At 45.2% G+C, this 17,519-nt stretch overlaps 1 protein-coding gene across 2 annotated transcripts in view; it reads left to right on the plus strand.

Annotated features, from left to right (window-relative positions):
* The window catches only part of asz1 (ankyrin repeat, SAM and basic leucine zipper domain containing 1), a 134,512-nt gene extending 116,993 nt beyond the window's left edge, over nucleotides 1–17,519 (plus strand). Inside the window, exons 11-13 of one of the 2 annotated variants that reach the window (XM_072485247.1) lie at nucleotides 765–870; nucleotides 2,556–2,669; nucleotides 16,173–17,519. In XM_072485247.1, the coding sequence (XP_072341348.1) occupies nucleotides 765–870; nucleotides 2,556–2,669; nucleotides 16,173–16,322 (370 nt within the window). In that variant the 3' untranslated portion in view covers nucleotides 16,323–17,519. The remainder of the gene's footprint in view (nucleotides 1–764; nucleotides 871–2,555; nucleotides 2,670–16,172) is intronic. The other variant, XM_072485248.1, reaches the window with a different exon arrangement.

Raw genomic sequence — 17,519 nt, forward strand, 5'->3', positions numbered from 1 at the left:
GGGGTGAGTAGATCTCTGGGTGCGGTTTTACGTTCAAGCAGTTTGGTTTTGGGTTTTAGACTAAACTGGCAAGAGGGAACACTTTTTAAAGGAGAATTTAGTTCAAATTCTGTGTGCTCTGGCTAAAAGTTTTTTTTTAGCAAACTGCTTATCTTAAGGGCTATCACAACAGTGAGTTGGATTTCTGGGTTAATCAAGCTAAGAGAGACACACAGAGAGTTCATAGAGACAAGACTCCAGAGTTCAAAGAATATTAGAAGCAGGAGAGTTCTGACCCAAGGTGGCTGCGTTTTAAGATGCCCGTGCTGAACAGGTTGGCTACAGTTGGAGAAGATTTGAAGGGAAAATCACGCCGGAATTAAGCAGAAGGTCCAAGTAATCTCAACTCTTGTACGAATCTTTGAAACAATACTCAGACTAAGTGGCTAATCTTCTAGTTTTTGACGACTATCAAACCTGAGTTATTTGGGTCTTGGTCAAATGGGTGTAGAAAGGAGCATGAGTTAAGAAGTTCAACTTTGAGTACTTTTAATATATTTAACTACTTAAGAGTTAGCTGTTAATATTCCTGTTCTTTGATTTTGCTGTAATAAAATTCTTGGTTTGAACAATGAACTTTGTGGCTTAATTCTTTTAGTAAATACCTGGGTGTCCAGATTCTAAAAAAAATTAACACATTATTCATCTGTCTCGATCATAACAGTTGTTCGTTGGTTTATGTTTTAGACACTGTGTAATAAATGTATTTGTAATTTATTTTCTAGCAGTGAAGAACTTAACAAATTTTTGATAAAGCTGAAGAAGCACTGTGGCCACCTAATGGTAACGGTTCAGAACGTGGCAAACCAATTCGCAACCAACTCGGAACTGGTATGTTTCAGAGTAAATGTTCCATTCTCCTTTATCTCGGTAAAGTGTACCTGATTTTGAAAATTTACAGAACTGGCAGCCCTACTTCCTCAATTAGACATATGATTTTAAACATGATGACTAATCTTAAAATACATAAATGTTTTTTAGGAAATAGCCCCAACTTGGTGCTCACTGGCTTTACACTAATGAGGAAAAGGCAAATATTCTGCCAATCTATTCAGATTTTCTTCATCCAGTTTTCTCCTCTTACCCCCTTCCCCTGTAGAGAGCAAGTGACTCTTCACTCATGCTGATTTATTGTTCAATGAACATCAACAACCCATGGTTACCAGCCAATGTGCTGATTTTTCTTTTTGATATTCCACCTGCAAGGCCATCACAATCCCACCATCAGTACGCAAATGCCCATCAAAGTTTACTGAACAGAATTGCTGGCTTTTTTTTCCTACCCTATTCTTTCCTCCTCCTAGGAATACCGAGTCCTCAAATTTTCCTAAACTAAAAGTCACCCAAATCAGTGCTGATTAGAGTTCATGCAAGGAGCCCTGGTCGTATCTATGACTTAGTTCATCCACCCTTTCGCTTATTGGGCTGTCTATTTCATATTTTCATTTCCAACTTTAGATTCCTTAGTGCCACACAGCACCCCCCAAAATGAGGACAAGCAGCTGGGTGAACTTACGTAAAATGGTTTTATTCCTTCCTTCTGGGGGAAGTGTTTGTGGAAGGTTTTCCTCTGGTTGGGCTGAGTACTTCAACATGTACAAAGATGTGCATGTTAGGTGGATTGGCCGTGCTAGATTGCACCTGAGTAAGACCATAAGACATAGGAGCAGAAAAGGCCACTCTGCCCATCGAGCCTGCTCCGCCATTCAATCATGGCTGATACTTTCTCATCCCCATTCTCCTGCCTTCTCCCCATGACCCCTGATCCCCTTATTAACCTATCTACCTCTGTCTTAAAGACACTCAGTGATTTGGCCTCCACAGCCTTGTACGGTGAAGAGTTCCATAGATTCACCACCCTCTGGCTGAAGAAATTCCTCCTCACCTCAGTTTTAAAGACGTGCAGGTTAGGTCGAATTACAGGGTGGTGCAGGAGAGTGGGCCTAGGCAGGGTGCTCTTTCGGAGGGTCGGTGCAGACTGAATGTGCCAAAAGGCCTCATTCTGCTCTGTGGAGTTTCTGTGAACTTGTTATTAGTCTGGCATCTCCATAATTGTGCGAGGGCAGCTAGCTTGGTTAGCTAGATGGCTAGAGACTGGATCAGATTAGTGCCAACAACGTGGTATTTAATCTCCATTCCACCTGAGCTAGATTCGGTGCCTCCCTCTTTGTCCTCCCCATAGTAGAAGTCATGGCACTTTGCTGTAGCTTGGCGAGAAATCACCCAAGAACCTGCCTTTGTGCAGAGAACTGAAGAAGCTGATCAAAATAATTGCATAAAAATTAATGGCAGCACCGAGCAATTTGTGACCAGCTGATCTCCAGAAATCAGTACAAAAAATAACTAGAGAATTTATCACTAAATTGTTCATCTTAAGTGTTCCTCTGAGGAACATCTCCAGTGTACACAAGTGTCATCAGATTGATTATATTCAACCTGAAGAATAATACAAAGATGAGATTATCTTTATGGTTATGTTGTTCAATTCACATCTAAATCTAACCACCTGTTTTCAGAGAGTGCTGGATTTGGACCCCGACCACAAATCCGCTTTGGTCTGCGATGACTTGCTTAAATGTATTCAGGATCTAGATAAAGAAGTTGAGAGGTTGAAGAATCTTCTGCTGAAGGTACAGACGCGTGCCCGTTTTTAAGTTGGTGGATTTTAGTAATGCTAACAACATACTTTTAAATTTCCCCGATACCCTTGCGTAAGACCGTAAATCAGATATTATCTGGCTAACACTTGAGTGGTGACAGAGATAGTGAGGGTGGGAGAGGTCAAGGCTGTATTTTAAAACCACATCAGTCATTTGGGAACTAACAACATATTGACAGGCACTTGTCAGAAAGTGTCACTTGAAAGTAATTGACTGTTGGGGTGGGAATAAATTTACAGATTCGGCAAGTGTAGTATTCATGTCAGCAAATAAGCTGTTGCTGAATGAAGCCATGCGGAGATCTAGTAATGAAAATATGAGAAGAACCCAGGAAATTTAGAGATTTGATATATAATGTTATGGCACCTAATGGAGTAATGCCTGATAATAGAGTGTTCTATGAAATGCTTTCTGTGAAATCTATAAATTGTTTTGCTTGAAAATTCATTTGATTTAACCATAGAAGCATTTTTTTTTCTTTAATGGAAAGTTATGTTTTCCTTACATTACTTGAAACGAAAATGCAAGATAGCAACCCTTGTTGAGTAGTACTTAAAATCCCCTGCACCAGCTGGAAAAAATCAGCCATTACGTCTAATGTTGCCCCTGTTATTTAACATGAACTAACTGAAGGAATTGAGCAGTGCAGGGCAATACGTTGTGAAGGCATTTTTTGTTGCCAGAATCACACTGCAAGATTGAGCTATAAAATCAAACTCCGTCTGTAATTATCTTGGATCAATCGTTATAAAAGTAGTGAAGTTAAAGAGTCAGATTGACGATAGTAATGATTAAATAGCACCGTTGCTTCACAGCGCCAGGGACCCAGGTTCAATTCCCAGCTTGTGTCATTGTCTGTGCAGAGTCTGTACCTTCTCCCCATGTCTGTGTGGGTTTCCTCCGGGTGCTCTGGTTTCCTCCCACAAGTCCCAAAAGATGTGCTTGTTTGGTGAATTGGACATTCTGAATTCTCCCTCAGTATACCCGAACAGGCGCTGGAGTGTGGCGACCAGGGGCTTTTCACAGTAACTTCATTGCAGTTGTAATGTGGCCTACTTGTGACACTAATAAAGATTATTATTGTAAACTTGTTTTAAATTATCCAGGGTTGAAGCATACATTGCCCTGTTCTCTCCTCTCACTTCTGAAAACAACGGCTTACGCGTAGGATTCTGAGAAAGTTCAGATATTGTAGACCACTGGCGCAATCGGCTTCCAGATCCACAGCCCAGTGCAAGTACTACAAGGAATTCAGAGCTATGGGCAGCCAAATTTACTGACTCAAGTGTACGTATCCACTGGGGAAAAAATAAATATTAATGCTCGAGTTAGATCGAGGCCATGGCATTTAAAATGAGCATTCCCCAAATTTAAGGTTGCCGTTCCATTAGTGGCTGTGGTCATATGGTTTCAACACCTCTTACACTTCCATGTTGCAGTTCAAAGTGAAAAGAGATTTGTGTTCTATTACCACTGCTTTTCAGACACTAGGAAGAATTCTACTTACAAGTCTTTTGAAATGATCATTCTAGCTATAATTGTTCAGGCCATATATTCTAAGCCCAATGTCTATCATCTTTGGACACAACGTTTGAAGGAACCCCACATCACTTTCAAGAGATGAACACGAAGGCGGACTGCGGCGCTGAGGAGCCGGGTTCGAATCCCAGCCCTGGGTCACTGTTGATGTGGAGTTTACACATTCTCCCCATGTCTGCGTGGGTCTCACCCCCACAACCCAAAGATGTGCAGGTTTGGCCACGATAAATTGCCCCTTAATTGGAAAAAAATAATTGGGTACTCTAAATTTATTTAAAAAAAGAAATGAACACAAATTAAGAGTGCAAGGTAACTTTCCTCCTGCTTCGCATCTTCTTGAACTACTTTACACCGCTTGGGATGCAGGTTTCCTGTTTCAGAATTAATGTTGAAAAAACAATCTAGAAATATATTATGATGACTTTTCCCAAACAAATGTCTTGTATCTCTTATCTAGCTCAGAACCTGCGTATAAGTATATAACAATTAATTACATGTATGAAAGCAGTGCTGAGGTTGCCTAAAACCTAACTTCTGTTTTAACCACTCTGATTACATTCAAAAAGCTTAGAAAGAATTAGAGAAGTGCTTCCATTCATAAAGAATTTCTCAAGACCACAGGGTGCCCAAAAGCACTTCAGAGCCAATAAAGTATTGTTTCAGTGTGGTTACTGCTGTACTGTGGGAAGCAGCATATGGGAGTATAGGAGTTAGATTATTGGGCACACAATTTAGGGACTGGACAAACTTCCCAGAAGCACGAGTTCAAATCTCAACAGATTTCAATTCTGGAATTAAGTGCTAGGATCAGTGATGGTGATCATGAAACTACTGGATTGTCCTAAAACCCCATCTGGCTCACTGATGTCCTTCAGGGAGAAAAATTCGCTGTTCTTATCTGGTCTCATCTGCAAGTGATTCCAGCAAAGTGGTTTACTCTAAACTTCCTTCTGAAAAGCTACTCAGTTGTATCAAACCATTGTAGGAAAACAATAATAAACCAAAGGGATCCCTGCATGAACCTAGACATTGGATTATAGCTGGGAATTTCCATACAGTTGAGACGGTAAAATTCTCTTCATTTAACAACTGGGGACTTGTACTAAAATTTAGAGCTATCCCACAAACTATTCAAGCAACGGCCAGACATAGTCATACTTTCAGAATCAAAGTTTCAACCAATGCCCCAGAATTCTTATCACATCTCTGGTATGACCTGCCCACTGGCAGAACTGAGTCACCAGAGGTGCTGACACAGGGGCTTCCAGACTTGAGGGAGTGAACCTGGGAATCCTCATTGTTGATGTTGGATCCCATGAAGTCTCATAGCATCAGGTCAGACATGAGCAAGAAAACCTCCTGATTATCACTTACTACCCTCCCCCAGCTGTTTGAATTGGTACCCTTCCTTGCTGCACACCAATTGAAAGAAGCACTGAGGAAAGAAGGGCACCAAATGTACTCTGGGAGGGGAAACCTTACTGTCCATCACCAAGAGTGGATCAATAACAACAAGACTGAAAGGTTCTGAAGGACGTACCTGCCAGTCTGGGCCAGGTGAGAACACCAAAACAGGGGGGGGGGGAAACCCATTTCATCCTCACCAATCTGCGTCACAGGTGCCTCTTTTCATGGTTGTATTGGTAGCAATTGTCCCTGTGGAGACAAAGTTTCACCTTCATGCTGCGAACATCATCGTGTTGTGTTGCACTATCACTTTGCAAAATGGGATAAATTCAGAACAGGTCTAGCAGCCCAAAACCAGCCATTCATGAGTCACATATTGGCAGCAAAATCATATTCCACCACAATCTGTAACTTCATAGCCCAGCATATTCCTGACTCGACCATCACCATGGAGACACTAACCCATATTCAAGAGGAGTATAGAAAAACAGGCCAACACCAATGTTTTCTCGTATTTCTCTTTGACATGTGCAACTTATACACTGTGCAGTTCTTTTAAGATTGCTATGCAAACATGTATGCACACATCTTAAAGAGAGCATTCTTTCTACCTGGCCAGTTTGTTCCTTTCTAGACACATTCCAAATTATTGCATGGCCACAGATCCATAGTTTTGAGGGAACATTGGCCAAGAGCAGCCTAAATATGATATTCCTATCTAGGGAAACTACAACACGAGTGCATGCATGCTCAATAATAGTAACAGAATTTTATTGACATAACTGCACAATCCCACAACCAAATAATTAGATTAAAGTTCTTCAGTCCTGCCACATCCAAACATTAATGGTGATGGGAAATTAACAACTATCATGGGGAGGACATTCCAGAAACAGCCACATCCAGATTGATGACAGAGTGTAAAAGATAAGGCTGAAATAGTTGAAACCATCTTCGAACTGAAGTAGATGCTCTCAGCCTCCTTCTGATGTCCTCGTTCTCATGAAAACCAGTCTTAAGCTGATTTGGTGCACTCTGCGTGAGATCAAGAAATGGCTAAATTCACTGGATACAGCAAAGCATATTAGCGCCGATAACATAATAACAGTGGCACTGAAGACTCGTATCCTGACCTAGTCGTGTAAAAACTGTTCCAATAATAATAATCTTTATTGTCACAAGTAGGCTTACATTAACACTGCAATGCAGTTACTGTGAAAAGCCCCTAGTCACCACATTCCGGCGCCTGTTTGGGTACACTGAGGGAGAATTCAGAATGCCCAAATTACGTAACAAGCACCCGGAGGAAACCCACGCAGACACAGAGATCGTGCAGACGCCGCACAGACAGTGACCCAAGCCGGGAATCAAACCCAGGACCTGGTGCTGTGAAGCAACAGTGCTAACCACTGTGCTACCATGCCCCCCACCCCCAATAAAGCCAATGGAAAAATTGCCCTGATGGTCTGTGCAGAAAAAGGACAATTTCAGTCTGGCCAATTTATATCCCATCACTCAAATCAATCATCAGCAAAGTGATGTAAATTGTCGTCGACAGAACTATTAACCAGCTCTTTATCACTAATGCTTGTTTTGAGTTCTGCCGGAACAAATTGACATCACATCTCTTTACAGCCTTGGTCCAAATATGGACAGAAGAGCTGAATTCCAATGGTGAGAAAGAGAGTGGCCATCCTTGACATTGTTAAGGCCTCACATGACAAGAGTGTGGCATCAAGGAGTCCCACTGCGATTGAAGTTAATGGGAATCTGGTGGAAATCTCCACTGACTGAACTCAGGGGAAGATAGTTGTGCTTATTGGAGGCCAATCATCTCAGCCTCAAAAGTTCCTACCTGTGTCCCAGGTCCAACCATCTACAACTATTTAATCAGCGACTTTCCTTTCATCGTAAGGTCAGAATTGGGGATGTTTGCTGATTTCAAAGTTCAGTTCCATTCGGAATTCTTCTCAAAATGAAGCAATCCATGCCCAAATACCTGGACAGTATTCAGGCTTGCACTGATAAATGGCAAGTAACATTTGTATCACACGTGTGCCTGGTAATGACGTCTAACAAAAGCGATTGTAACCACCTCCCTTTGACATTCAATGGTATTTCCAATGTTGAACCCCCCACCCCCCCCAATCAACATCCTAAGGGTCTTTGTTGATCAAATATCTAACAAAGAGCCAATAAATATTGTAGAGTCGGTCCAAGGCTGGATATGCTGCAGTTTGTGACTCACCTCCTGGCTCCTCAATCCATTTTCAACATTTAAACGGCACACGTCAGGAGTGTGATGGAATATGCTGTACATGTACAGTCCAGCAACACTCTGGAAGCTTGACACCATTCAGAGCAAAGCAGCCCATTGATTGGCAACCCATCCATCCTGCTGCACTATGTACCATCTACAAGATGCACTGCAAAACCTTGCCAAGGCTTCTTTAACTGCATCTCCCAAAACCAACAACCCCAGGGCCAAGTGTAACAAATGCTGGGGACATGTCGTGGGATCTTTTACATCCATCTGAAAGAGCCGTTGAGACCCGGGATTAATGTATCACCTGAAAGACGTCACCTCCGATAGCACAGCACTGCACTTGAGTGTCAGCTGAGATGTTTGTGCTCCAGTCTCTGGAATCGGACTTGAAAACACAACATTTTGACTAAAACCAAAACTGAACCATGACTGACACCTGCAAGAATTAGTCAAAATGTAGTACTTCATTTCTACATTAGTTATCACGAAAATGAGACTGGCGCTTAATAACTGAGGCAGCTGCCATGGCATAGCATGAGACTACAGTTAACCAAGTACGCAGATTACTGTCAGTACTGATCCCCATATTATGGAAGGGCAGATAACCGAAAGGGTGAAATTTTCAGGCAATAGAACAGAAGGGTTGTTTACGGCTGCTGCTGTTGTTGAATCATTAAATTGCAACAAGTTACCCATTGTGGAAAATCAAGCTGCCACCAGCAGGGCAGTGCTGACTGATAACATTTCTTGCCCATGAGGAGCTTATTTTAACTGCTATTATCAGGATTCTAATTTTCACTTATTTCCAAACTACCCAACAGTTCGAAATATTATTATTGATTTATGTGAATGTATTGGTCAACCAATAGGCAGGTTAATCATTCCATCATGAAATATTCTCCATTTTTATTTATTTTTTTAAATATAAATTTAAAGTACCTGATTCTTTTTTCCAATTAAGGGGAATTTAGCGTGGCCAATCTGCCTACCCTGCACATCTTTGGGTTGTGGAGGTGAGACCCACACAGGCACTGGGAGAACTGTGCAGACTCCACACGGACAGTGACCCAGGGCCAGGACCAAACCCGGATCCTCGGCATTGTGAGGCAGCAGTGCTAAGCACTGCGCCACCATGCCGCCCCCTCTCCATTCTTACTTGGCTTATTGCCATTGTTAACAAGGCTGGAACGAAGTATTCATTGCTTAAAAAATAATCTTTTCACCAGCCGATTAAACATTTCAGGGTATGTAGCATTTCAAAAAAGGCAGGCACAATGGAAAAGGAGGAGGAGCCCTGAAAATAGAGTACAGAAGTGAGTAAGGATCTTGGTTCAGGATATCAGGAAGTAGAATCAGTATAGGTGGTCATCATGAAGGATCAGAAGATTTAGCTGGGAGTAATTAATAGGCCCCCTAACAGTTGTTTTTTTGGATCAATTTGTTGTAGAGATAACTAGGGATAAAGCTATTTTAGATTCAGTGGTCCATGACATGCTGGGGAGCTAGGATCAGATTTGGGGGGTGTCCCAAAGATTCTCTGGGGCAGGGATTTTCATAGTGCATGTCCTGACTTGGGGGTGGATCGTGGGCCGGTGTCAAGGATCGCAGAGCAACCGTTTTCATATGTAACACATGTTAACAAATGCTAACAAATTTTAAAAGATAACGGCAGTTATCCAAAAGGTGTCATCGTGGGAGAAAATAGTAATTCTTAGTGTACAGCAGTATCATAGAATCTACAGTGCAGAAGGAGGCCATTCGGACCAGGCTGCACCGGCCCTTAGAGCACTTTACTTAAGCCCACACCTCCACCCTATCCCCGTAACCCATCAATAAAAATAATTGGTCGGTAAGCGAGTGTGGTAGTCGGTGTAGAGGTATTACGGTACCTGGTAATGCTGGAACACCATTGGTAGATATTGTATGCTTCCTTTTGGTCAAGCTGTATGGTAGCTCTGCCCTGCAAGGCGGGGTATAAGAGCCCGTGTCGCCCCAGCAGCCTTCATTCTGTGCTGAACTGCTGGGGGAAACATCTAGCTTATTAAAGCCTTCAGTTGGACTACAACCTCGCTTTAGTGGTCATTGATCGTGCATCAATTTAATAAGCTAGATTTAAAAGGATGGAGCTCCGAATCAAGTCTGCAACTCAGCCCCCATGCAGCGAACTCAGCGGCAATCTTCAAGCACTGGCTGGCGTGTTTTAAAGGATATCTCAGAACAGCTGAAAACACACCCAGGGAAGAGCAGAAAATGCAAGTCCTGCACTCGAGGGTGAGCCCGGAGATTTACACCCTCATCGAGGAAGTGGAAGACTTTGATGCATCAATAGAACTGCTAAAAGGACATTATATTCGCCAGGTCGACGCCCGACATCTGCTAGCAGTGAGGCGACAAATCCCTGGGGAATCGTTAGAAGAATTCTACCGTGCACCCCTGGTGTTGGGGAGAAACTGCAGCTGCCTGCAAGTTTCAGCGAGCGAACACACCGAACTCTTGGTCCGGGACGCTTTCGTGGCAAGTATGCTGTCCTCCCAAATCCGCCAGCGATTGCTGGAAAACGACACTCTAGGTCTCAAGGAGGCCCTTGCAGGCTCCCTGGATGTGGCCTCCAGAAACGTCCGCGCTTACGTTCCCGACTGCGCGGCAGCCCCATGGGCAGCGTGCAACCCCTCCGCAGCCAACCCTGAAGCATCCCCATCCCCCCACTAGTTTGTGCTGCAAGGCAGCCTGGCAACTCCGAGGGGCCCCGCTACTACTTTTGTGGGCAGGCCAAGCACCCCCGGCAGCGCTGCCCGGCCCACGCATCCACCTGCAAGGGTTGCGGTAAAAAGGGCCACTTTGTGGTGGTATGCCAGGCCCGTGCGGTCGCCCCGGTCTCCGGCGGCGAATGCGGACCGCCACCACAAACCTCTCCACGGTTCCCGGGTGGCCAGCGGGCGCCGCCATCTTCGTACTCCAGGGCCACGTGCGGCCCCCGGGTGCCACCATCTTGTCCCGCGGTCGCCACGTTCGATGGATGGGCGCCGCCATTTTGTGCACCCCCCGCCATGTGCGACCAATGGGAGCCGCCATCTTGGATGGACTCCCAGGACCCCAGCTCGGCTGACCACACACCGCCCAAAGAGAACACTCAACTGCTGAGATTAGCCTCGGTGACCCTGGTTCAGTCCCTGCCTCGGAACACTCTCAACTGCTACAACAACTGTACTTATCAACGGGCACGAGACGTCCTGCTTATTCGACTCTGAGAGCACGGAGAGCTTCATACATAGTGGTGGTAAAGACCGAGGAGAAGCATAGGATGGTCATTGACTACAGTCAGACCATCAACAGATTTATGCAGCTGGATGCGTACCCTCTCCCCCGCATATCTGACCTGGTAAACAGGATCGCGCATTACAAGGTCTTCTCCACGGTAGATCTTAGGTCTGCCTACCGCCAGCTCCCCATCCGCACTAATGACCGCAAATACACTGCCTTCGAGGCAGATGGGCAGCTCTATCACTTCTTAAGGGTTCCCTTCGGTGTCACCAACGGGTCTCGGTCTTCCAGCGCGAGATGGACCGAATGGTTGACCGGTACGGTTTACGGTCAACATTCCTGTATCTCGATAATGTCACCATCTGCGGCCACGGCCAGCAGGACCACGACACCAACCTCCGAAAATTCCTCCAGACTGCAAAGATCCTTAACCTTACTTACAACAAGGATAAATGCGTGTTTAGCACCGACCGCCTAGCCATCCTCGGCTACGTAGTGCGAAATGGAGTTATAGGCCCCGACCCTGAACGCATGTGCCCCCTTATGGAGTTCCCCCTCCCTCACTGCTCCAAGGCCCTGAAGCGCTGCCTAGGGTTTTTCTCTTACTTTGCCCAGTGGGGCCCCAACTATCCGGACAAGGCCCATCCCCTCATCCAATCCACAGCTTTTCCCCTGTCGATAGAGTCCCGCCAGGCCTTCAGCCGCATCAAAGCAGACATTGTAAAGGCCACGATGTGCGCCATCGACGAGTCCCTCCCCTTCCAGGTCGAGAGCGATGCGTCTGACGTAGCTCTGGCGGCCACCCTCAACCAAGTGGGCAGACCCGTGGCCGCCTTCTCGCGTACTCTCCATGCTTCCGAAATCCGCCACTCCTCAGTCGAAAAGGAGGCCCAGGCCATAGTGGAAGCTGTGCGACATGGGGGGCATTACCTGGCCGGCAGGAGATTCACTCTCCTCACTGACCAACGGCCGGTCGCCTTCATTTTCCATAATGCACAGCGGGGCAAGATAAAGAACGATAAGATCTTGCGGTGGAGGATCAAACTCTCCACCTATAATTACGAGATCTTGTATCGCCCCGGGAAGCTAAATGAGCCTCCTGATGCCATGTTCCGCGGCACATGTGCCAACGCACAAGTGAACCGCCTCCGAGCCCTCCACGAGGACCTCTGCCACTCAGGGGTCACTTGCTTTTTCCACTTTAACGAGACCCGCAACCTGCCCTACTCCATCAAGGAGGTCAGGACAACCACCAGGGACTGCCAAATCTGCAAACCGCACTTCTACCGGCCAGAGAAAGCGCACCGGATAAAGGCTTCCCGTCCTGAGACCCGCCTCAGCATGGACTTCAAAGGCCCCCTTCCCTCCACCGACCGCAACACGTACTTCCTGAACGTGTTTGACGAGTACTCCCGGTTCCCATTCGCCATCCCCTGCCCCGACATGGCCGCAACTACCGTCATCAAGGCCCTCCATATCATCTTTGCACTGTTCGGGTTCCCCACTTACATACATAGTGATAGGGGGTCCTCCTTTATGAGCGACGAACTGCGTCAATTCCTGCTCAGCAAGGGCATTGCCTCGAGTAGGACGACCAGTTACAACCCCCGGGGTAACGGACAGGTAAAGAGGGAGAACATAATGGTCTGGACGACCATCCTACTGGCCCTACAGTCCAGGACTCTCCCAGTCTCCTGCTGGCAGGAAGTCCTCCCGGATGTCCTCCACTCCATCCGGTCACTGCTTTGTACCACAACCAACCAAACACTTCTCGAACGTCTCCTTGTCGCCCCCAGGAGGTCCTCCTCTGGGACCTTGCTCCTGACCTGGCTGGCAGCTCCCGGACCCATCCTGCTCCGAAAACACGTGCGGGCGCACAATTCGGACCCGTTGGTCGAGAGGGTCCACCTTCTCCATGCTAACCCCCAGTACGCCTACGTGGCGTACCCCGACGGCCGACAAGATACGATCTCCCTACGAAATCTGGAGCCCGCCGGAGCCCCACGCACACCCCAGCCATCAGTCCCACCCTACCTCCCACCAGTGCACCTTACAGGAGGATCGGTCCTTCCGCCGGCCCCGTCTAGGCCCCCCCCCACCCACCGACGCACCCCGCAGACGCTCCCTTCCCAGGTCAACCGTTTTCCCCACCAGCGCCCTCTAGGGGTGTCGAAGCTGCCACAGAGACTGAGGCCACGCTCCCGGAGTCACAGATGCCCGAGCCTCCACCGGAGTCACCACCGAAGCTTCAACGATCACAGAGGACGACCAGGGCCCCCGATCGACTGATTGCTTCATTTTAAAGTGTATATTTAATTATGAATCATAACTTGTAAATAGTAATTAGAATTGTAAATAGTTACAAAACGCTGTATGGCGGTATTACAGTAGCTCCATAACTATCATTTCTACCACGTTACCATGTTGTAATATCAGGCCACCACCCCCACCGGACTCTTTTTTTGACAGGGGGTGAATGTGGTAGTCTGTGTAGAAGTATTACGGTACCTGGTAATGCTGGAACACCACTGGTAGATATTGTATGCTTCCTATTGGTCAAGCTGTATGGTAGCTCCGCCCTGCAAGGCGGGGTATAAGAGCCTGTGCCACCCCAGCAGCCTTCATTCTGTACCTGAGCTGCTGGGGGAAACATCTAGCTCATTAAAGCCTTGAGTTGGACTACAACCTTGCTTTAGTGGTCATTGATCGTGCATCAGCGAGCAAATACGGAAAGCTACCGATAGCATGGAAATATGACCATCCGTCTCCCGGTAACTTCTTGCAGCTCATATGATGCACTGGTTGCTAGGTTTTTGAGGTACGCTTGCGCCCTGGTCGACCCCGCAGTGGGGCACAGGGTTTAAGAGAGGACCAAAAGCAGGCCCTTGCCACGTGTTTGGTCACAGAAAATGATGTGATGGTTGCAGTAACTTCAGACGAGAGATTTGACGAGAATTGTGTTTTTTAAAAAAACAAAGAAACATGAACAATGTAAATTGTTTGGTGAATGAATTAATCCATCTCCTGGTTAATAAGACATAGGCTTTCTTTCAAGTATTATGTATTCTGCTATGTGGAAAGAAGTGGGCAATTCAAAAAGCCTGCAAGTGGCACAGTGATTAGCACTGTTGTCTCATAGCACCAGGGACCAGGTTCAATTCTGACCTTGGGTGACTGCATGGAGTTTGCACTCTACTTCATTTCCCTAAGGCACAGGTGGATCCTTCTCACTGAGGTTTTGTTCTTCATTCGAATGTATTTCTGTTGAATACTGAATTGTTTCTGCAAATGTTTCCCACTGTTTATTTACCACCATACCTTTTAGCCTATTTATCAGCCAGCTCTCCTCTCTTACCTGTGCAATCGGTTTTCTTTAGGATTCTTGTTTGGTCCTGGAGAATGGCACACTCAGACTTTATATAGGATTCAATTGTATTCTGCTCATTCTTTTTTCCCAGAGCGCAGTCTTCAGTCTGTTTCCCCTGCTGAAGACTTTCTTGACAACGTCTGTGTCACTTGCGATCTCATTCCTGTTGCTAGGGCAGCCTTGCCTTGAAATAAGTCGCCCATTGTGCATTTCCAAAAGGTTCTGGGTGGGTCTGTCTGTGGCAGCCATTGTTTCGTTACCCATACGTTGCATTTTTTACATCTCTTCCTCAGACAGAAGTTTTGTTGTATGAATTATAGGAAATATCTCCTCACACTCAGCTTGGAATGTGGCCTTGTATTTTTTACTAGTTTTCTCTGTCTCAGTTCAAATTGCAAACCTTCCACTGAGTTGAAAAACCCTATTTTCAAAAATATAGAGGCATAACCATGTGACATATTTCATTTATTTTCAGCGCACTTTATGGATCAGCAAATGACCAAAGGAGCACATTTATTCTGCAGCCATAATGTGTGTTGCAATTATGGGGATTATAAGATATTTTGGGACTGTAGCTTTACATTTATGACAAATTAAGGGCATCTTGTGATCTGTTCTGCAGTATGCCTGACTAGGTGGTTTGATTGTTAGAAAATATAGGAAGGCTGAGATTGTTTTACTGAGAAGGAGACGCAAGATATTCACGCTTTGGAGACAGTGATATCGGAGTTTACATGTGTAGACTCTGGTTGCTCAAAAGTCCCACAAAGTTGTTGTATGTATCGGGCTGTAAACAGTTGTGCTGTAAACTGTCCATTTACTTTTGAGTTGTGGTCAAGAATAGCTTACTGGTTGCAAGGAAGAGGGAAAAGGAAGCCATTTTTGAGATCATGTTTGCAGGCTTCCCTACGAAATGCCGAATATCTCAGACAGACAGCCATTTCTGTGTGCTCAGCAGAGAGGAGAGGCTGCTTGGTTTTGTGAACCATCCCAGCTGGATGAGGGAGGGAGACGGTCTCTGGTGGGAAATGCATCCTTCAATCGTTAAGCATTCCAGGAGATTTGTTCTGGTATGGACGGGGGCAAAAGAATCATCGGAACAGAGTTCGATGCTGGCAGTGGATTTAAGAAATTCACCAAAAACTGAGGAAGGTGCCTGAGACGGTCACTCAAAGCTACTACTCGACAAAATGGGGATCGGAGAACCCATTGGAACCTGGGGCAGCAGTGGACTGTTTGCTGTGAGGGCTGTAATTCTGTGGGGTGTGAGATTTGTGACAAAGGGGAATATTCCTCTCTCTAATTTAAAGTATAAGGTGCCTGCAAAAAGAAGGATAGTGTTTAGTCAATAGTGTTTTTTAGTCACTCATTAGAGTAAAAGTTTTAAAACATGAAATATTGTAGTGTCAGTCTAGTAACTGGATGTTCAAATGTCTTTTTAAAAAGTTGTTGGTCTCTACCAGAATCGGACCCCATTCGTTAAAATGGATTTGATAGAAAAACCTTTGTAGATTGATCTACATCCTGTAACTCATGCTGACTTGATACAAAACTTGGCCTTCAGGTGTTTTCAATAAAGTTTTCACCTGAGCATTTTCCATAAACATCATGCAATCACCTGTTTCCATTCTAGTTGCAGAATCACCACGAGCAAGCTCCCAGCCGCATACCGCCAGCCCAACGTTATTTTCATCACAATCACTACCTAAAGAAAGTGGCGATTGGCCTGTTTGGAACTGGATTTATTTTCTTCCTGATAAAACTACGAGTTCTGAGGAATTAAGCTGGAAATAAAAGTTTTATTTTTGACTCTTGGTTTTATTTATTTTAAAAGATTTTGGATTATTAGCGCGTGTGACAAAGGGCACAGTGCTTGTATTTTTCAATTACTGGGAGTCCTTGGTTTGATTTGAGATGGTGTCTGTCGTTTAAACGCACACTTTAGTTACTGCAGTGGTATCTATGGGATGAAAGCGTTGCGAAGGTGGGACAATCTCAGCCATTCAGAAGAAAACTCTTGTCATTCAGTTTTTTTTATTAGAATGCAGCCACAAAAGCGATGTAGTGGTAATTCAACAGTAAGTCTGATGATTGACAGATTTCTGGTCACCATGCAGGCATCTGGGGACTGAGTGAAAACCAATGAGATAATAGAACTAATGGACCTTTCACCTGATAGTTCGGTGCACAATCAATAAATACTCAAATTTACTGCATAATGTCATTAAATGTGTATTAGGTTGTACAAATGTTGGCGCCTTGAGGTGCAGTGCATAGTATCCTTGCCCCAGTTTTTTTCCTAATGTTGGGAATTATTCGATCCAGCAGGGTAGATTACAAACATGAGAATTATGTTTCTATTCCAGTTATGGAAGACTGAATTACGTAAGAACTTCCTGAAAGATTTCTTCCAGCGTGTAAGGGGGAAACGCACATTCGGGTCCATTTGAATTTGTTTTTATTTGGGCCATCAAAGATATTTTTGGGTATAGAATATTAAAACTGATTTCACTGTTCTTGAGGTTACGTCCCAAAGGCTGGTCCACCTCTAATAAGCCAAGAGAGCTGGTCCCATATCCACTCCATCTGGAACGGACATGGCGTTGACACCAATCTGGTCCGCCCCGGCCATCTGAGTCAACCAGTCCCCCCAGGAGTCCGAGTTGCAGTGACATTTTTACTTGTAGCCTGCAACTATGGATAACATTGACGGAGGCTCCAGTTTCTTTCCATCATATGGCAGACTAGTAATCTCTCCCGCTCTTACCACCTGACACTGGCATATGTTGGAAAGATTTACAAATTGATACCTGTTTGGATGCGTTATGTATGCTCCTTCCTTGGCCATCAGGTCCTGGGTTGGAACTCAAACATGAAGCTCCTAACTCTGGGGCAAGGGTACTGCGCACTGCCCCACAAGATGTATTTCACTGTTACATTGATACTAATAAATGGTCGCAAACGTGTTCAAATTTCACAA

Source organism: Scyliorhinus torazame, chromosome 19 (assembly GCF_047496885.1).
Source record: "Scyliorhinus torazame isolate Kashiwa2021f chromosome 19, sScyTor2.1, whole genome shotgun sequence".
NCBI classification, from domain to species: Eukaryota; Metazoa; Chordata; class Chondrichthyes; order Carcharhiniformes; family Scyliorhinidae; genus Scyliorhinus; species Scyliorhinus torazame.